The sequence below is a fragment of the Mercurialis annua genome, linkage group LG5 (genome assembly GCF_937616625.2).
Source record: "Mercurialis annua linkage group LG5, ddMerAnnu1.2, whole genome shotgun sequence".
Lineage (NCBI taxonomy): Eukaryota > Viridiplantae > Streptophyta > Magnoliopsida > Malpighiales > Euphorbiaceae > Mercurialis > Mercurialis annua.
The window spans coordinates 3705288-3711308 of record NC_065574.1 but is presented as its reverse complement, the minus strand read 5'-3'; the positions used below and the strand labels follow the sequence as shown (position 1 = coordinate 3711308).

Here is a 6021-nt window from a genome sequence, read left to right as displayed (position 1 = left end):
TATTTAGGCACTGTCAAAAAAAAATATTGTTATTTAGGCCAAATGTATAAGTTCAGATGTGCAAGTGATCAAAGTCCTAAAGTTCAGGGATTAAAAATGTATATTTGACCAGTTATTTACATTCTGTATGTAAGTTATAATACGAATGATCACCAAATTTACATGTTTAGGGTATATGGTCCTACAGTGGTCATTATCGCCCATCTGAAGACAATTTCTTGGAATTTATTAGTTCTTATAGGACCAAAATGTAGATCTCACGGATGTCAAGGTAATTTAATTTAGAGCATAAGGTCCCCGTAACTTTTACTTTTTGTTTCACCGGCTCTTCACTAAACTTTACTGCTTATTTAGTCTTTGTATAATTATTTATCCAATTTAAAAGGTTCACTTTTTAGATGGAATCTGAAGGTCACTCAACTTTAAGCTATTTTATTTGGTGATTAAATTGTTTTTTTGGGTAAAGAATATTTACTCATCAAAATGAAAGAATATAATAAATTAAAAAATAGTCCCAAATGGAAAAAAAAAATCAACATTTAGCCACTTGTGATCATTCTCATGGAAATAAAATTAGAATTTAGTCAAAAAACTAATTTATAATCATTAAAATAAGATAATTTGAAAGTTGAGTGATTTTTATAATTAATTATCCATAACTTAGATGTGTATTTCACGGTATGTGAAATACAATTGGACAAATGTATGTTTAATACAACCCGACAGATAAAGGTGTACATTGAAAGTAACCCATCCCGAATTAAATCATAGTTTTGATTCTTTCAAGCGTAACCAAGCCAAATATATAATATAATAATATTTTAAAATGATTCGTAACAGTATGTTTGATTAATTTTTTCTGATTTATCTTGTATAAAAAATGAATTGGAATATTATTAATTCTAATTTCTGTGTATGTTTTCTCTTTGTAGATATATCCCATGGATGATGACATTCCACCTCTCCAAATTAAAATTTCTCCCAAACTAGCTTGCAATGTCATGATCAATAGAAACAAGGAAGATCAAAATATGGATAAAACTTTGATTGTTAATAAAGATTATGCCATTGAAGAAAACATGGCAAGTGAAGCAAAGGACCAAGCAGCAGAGAGAAAGTCCATGGGCTTTAAATGGAGTAGTTGAGCTGGGCCTATAATTGGATGTATGAGACAATACCCAACAAATCTACAATTAAAGGTCCTTGAGCATGTGAATTTATCACCAAGGTTTATGGCTTCATCCTCCTCCTTATTTACTACTCCTGGTCTAATTCCTTCACCAAGGCCTAGCTCAAAAATCCACTTTTTTTTTACAATCAACATTATTCATTAAGAGATAATCGAAACAGATACAGTTGTAAAATATTCGGAAAAGTTTGAGAACCAAACCCGATGACCTGACATAGAACGAGCATTACGCGCTAACACGTGCGCAGCTTCATTCGCAGACCTCCTTACAAAATTAAAAGAAACATTAATGTACTGCCTCGCTAGCATAACGCAATATCACCAACTCTTGCATATTAGGCACTTTCAACCCCTAAATTTCACCTTCCTAAACGAGCATTCTTTCTAAGCTTAAAAAAAGCAGACTTTTGCATGTAGTCAGTTTTAACCAAATTTTTTAGGAATGTTAATTTTAATTTTTTTACATTTTTATCTTCCAATGATAATTATTTTCTAAATTCAATAAAAAAAACTGTCCATGTTATAGATAATATCACTTTTTATTTATAATTGGTGACATGTCTACTTGATCGAACTTATCAAAACATAAATTTCACTCGTAGCTTTTAAATGGTTAAAAATCAATTTATTAGTTTGTTGTAATAGCACAATTGCTGTGTTTTTTGGTACATGATCCTTGAGATTTCCTGAACGGATCTCAACTATAAGACGACATCTTTAAATCTTCCACATTCATACTAATTCCCATTCGAGTAGTGTATGTCCCTTGCGGGAGGCAGACTCTAGTTCCAAATTTTTAACGACTTCATACATGAGTACAGTTCAAATTCGCAATCTCACTTAAACCAGGACTTACCAACTCACCTGCGTCTTGAGATTTTTTTTTGGTAAGCCCATCCGGTTTCCAAGGTTTCGTCCTGACTAATCCGGATCCGACCCGCGTCGTGTACCTGACATGGTGGGTGAGTCTACCAGTGGAGATTTTCTGTATTTACAAGACTCGAACTCGAAACCTTGTTTAAGCGGTACCAAGCCGCTTACCACTTGGACCAAACCCCATTAGTTACGTCTTGAGATTATTGTCGTGCTTTATATAATGGACAGTAAACTAATAAATTATGTGTAATGTTGTGATTCTTTATGCTTGAATACTCACTTTTTTTTCTTTTTCATAAAACTTCAAGTTTGAACTTTGAACCTCTTTGTTCCAAACTAGAATTTATAAATGAATTTGAAGTGAGGTTTAAATCCAATTTCTCTTATCATATAATCCATTCTTGAATTACAAAGATCATACTATATTTAAGAAAAACAATTACAAAGTTAAAATTGGACCCATATGACACTACCACAACTACTAATTAAATTAAAGAATCTCTACTAATTAATCCTCAATTAAATAAAAGCAGTTGGAAGCGGCAAAAGGAGCATAGATCCGTTACTGCCTCTTTTTATTCAAAATTTCAAATTTCAAACGTCTTTTTTCTTCTCAAATAACACACTCTATCTCTCTCTCTTTATCTCTCTAGTTTTCTTCTTTTCTTTTCACAAATTAACACTCCATTTACCTAAAACTTCAATTTCCACTTAATGGGTTCTTCAGGAAAATGGATTAAATCACTAATCACTCTCAAAAAACTTCCCTCGCCATTACCTGACCATGTAATTAATTAATTTTATTGTTAATTATATAACCAAGAATCATGAACAAAATAATAACTTTTTGTATGTTTTATAGGAAAAACAGAGTGAAATTAAGGGGAAGAAGAAATGGAGGTTGTGGAGAAGCTCATCAGAGAGTTTTGGATCATCTTCATCATCATCGTCAGCTTCAAAGGGTTTGAAAAGGGTTGACGTGGCATCATCAGAATCGTTCGTTGATTCTTCTCTTGTTCTTGATGAGGCATTTGTTGCTGCCATGGCTGCTGTGGCCAGAGCTCCAGCCAAAAATTTCATGGTTGTCAAGAAAGAATGGGCTGCAATCCGGATCCAAACCGCTTTTCGAGGCTTATTGGTAAATCGGTTTCTTTTAATATTACATTTTTATTAGTTGTGAATTTAAGCTCATTTGGTTAATAATAAAAATTGTAAAGGAGTGAATCTAAGTTAGCTATATACTAGGGATTTGCAGATAAAAAAAAAGTGATTTTATCTCAATTTTAGCACAAAATTGGACAAAACGATAAGCCTCGCTTGGTTGGGAGCAAGTTTACTGAGGAAGTATAACTTTCCGGGAAGTAGTGTTTATTTTTTGCTTGGTTCATTTTTTTTCATTCTATTTTCCGGAAATTTGAGAGGTTGACTAGCTTTGACTAGGGGAATAACTTTCCTGAAAAATCTAGGTAAATTCTACTTTCCTAATTAAATTGATATGAATATCCCTAAATTTAATTAGTTTAATTAGTTATTGAGGATAATGCAGCATAAAAACAGCATAGTTAGTTAGAATTCTATTTTGAATTAGCTAAATTTAATTAGTTTAGTTAGTTGAATTTTGAGGGTTTGAACTAAACAAATCAAAAACAGCTTCTACTTCTGTCATTATTGGATAATTCAGTATGTATACATGTAGATTGAATGTCATTGAACAATTAAATATGCAAAATTTTATAAAAAATTGTTCCATTAGTTCTTAGGTATACTAGTGAAAAGAAAACATAGTACTAATGTTGGTTTCTTACTTGTTTTTGTTATTTGCTGTCTACTCAAATCTTGAGTATTTTTCTTAAGTTAATTATGAATTAAAACTGAAATAAGAACAAATATGTGATTATTTTAATCAGGCAAGAAGGGCATTGAGGGCCTTGAGAGCTGTAGTAAGAATTCAAGCTATTTTTCGTGGCCGGAAAGTACGAAACCAAGCCGCAGTGACATTGAGGTGTATGCAAGCTCTAGTAAGGGTTCAGGCTACAGTCAGAGCTCAAGGTTTGAAAATGTCTTCAGAAGGAGAAGCTGCAAAGAAACTATTAGATGCAAATTGCATTTCTGATCCCACTAAGCAAGCTGAGGTGCATTTCCTTAGTCTTATTTGAATTCAATTATGAGTAATTAAGTTGTTGTTAGTCTGAATAATATTGTTTGTTTTCAAATTGTCAGCAAGGATGGTGTGATAGGACTGGAACTGTGGATGAAGTCAGAGCAAAGCTGCATATGAGGCAAGAAGGAGCCATTAAAAGGGAGAGGGCAATTGCATATGCTCTAACTCAACAGGTAATGAAGACATTAAAATCCTTTTGGCCGTCGGTAATGAAGATATTTATAACAACAATAGGTTTGCAACTTTCGCAAGCGTTTTCAGAAACAGAAAGAAAACGCTGACACGTAGGACTCAACGAGTTTTGATGCAACATAAGTTCTCATTGCCGAGCTGCTTTTTGTTTTCAGCATTCAAGATCATGCAGCAGTCCAGCTAGAAGAGCAACAAACAAGTCAGAAAGAGTGGATAAAAACAGCAGAAGCCCTGGATGGAGCTGGCTAGAAAAATGGGTGGCAAACAAACCATGGGAAAGTAGACTAATGGAAGAAAATCACACAGATCACCCTTCAGGAACTCCATTTTCAAGGAAAAGTGAGGACAATATTGGTAGTATTTACACATATCCATCGAAACACGATTCGGTTAAAGTCAGAAGAAACAATGTTTCAACAAAAATTTCTGCTAAACCTCCAATGAGTAGTCCTATAATGCGGTCAGCTTCTGCCCCGAATTCCGGATCCCTCAATGATGAAAGCTCGGATTCGAGTTCATCTACCGATGTCTTTCCAGTCCCATTTTCAGGCAAACCCAGATTCATGAACCTTACAGAAGCAACCAAGGCTAAGCAAAAATCCTGCTTTTCCAGGCATTCTGCTAAAAACTCACCAAGGCATAAAATGGAGGATCAGTTTCATACAATGTCAATGCCCCTTTCGAGTGGAAATGCTGAGAGCAGTGCTGATTCTAGGGATCTTTACCCCCCAATACCTTGGGGAAAACATGATGAGCTGAGAAATCGACGGCGTTAAGTATGCATACTTAATCGATGAGTTCAACTGCTTGTTGTCCTTAACAATGTAGATTGGTTCTGATTTTCAACTGAAAACTAGTTATTTTACATATGTATATGTTTACTTGTAGCTTAAGTAACACGGAAACGAAGGTGCTGAAACAGAAAGCGTTGAAACGGGAAACGACTGGTCAACATTTTTTTAAGAACACATTATAGATATAGAGTTTTCGAGTTTCATAAGCGTTTCCGAAAAATGTAAACCGCAAGTTTGCATATCGGTAGGCTATGGTTCTGTAAAATGTGTTTCACCAGCTTTGTTTGTAATTGGTATTATTATTGAGTCCAAGATTAAAGAGTGATTTTGTTATTATTACATCATAGTTTCTTAATCTTATGCATTATTTGCAGCTCAAGATAGATAGATGAAAATTGAATAAAAGGAAAAAAATAAAAAAAGTTAGTTTTTCCAAATTGAAAGATAAAACCTAAATAAAAATGATATGCAATAATGGCATGTGTACCAGTTATGGATTAATTAGAGATGATAGAGATTTGAGTGTAACCAACTTAATTTCCTAAAAAAACATATAATTTGTCAGATTGTAATATTGATTTTCAAGCCATACCTTTCAAAGCAAGAATTTGTTTCTCTCATATTCATTACATTCAATATCTTTGTCAATGACCCCATTTGCTTACTTCACCTTTTAAACTGCCTACATTTTTAAATCACATATTAATTAACAATCTTCTTATAAATATATATGGCAGAATTGTCATTCACTAGCTGAATACTTGACTGATCCACTAATTAAAATTTGAATAACTTAGCCAAAATAAGAT

At 33.3% G+C, this 6021-nt stretch overlaps 1 protein-coding gene across 1 annotated transcript; it reads left to right on the top strand.

The window, feature by feature from the left end:
- The first annotated feature begins 2635 nt into the window (after positions 1–2635).
- On the top strand, positions 2636–5551 carry LOC126680083 (protein IQ-DOMAIN 8-like). The gene is made up of 5 exons (XM_050375133.2): positions 2636–2851; positions 2928–3203; positions 3973–4197; positions 4286–4399; positions 4574–5551. Exons 1-5 carry the CDS (start codon positions 2780–2782, stop codon positions 5192–5194), a joined length of 1308 nt encoding a protein of 435 aa, XP_050231090.1. The 5' UTR covers positions 2636–2779; the 3' UTR covers positions 5195–5551.
- Positions 5552–6021: the final 470 nt, after the last annotated feature.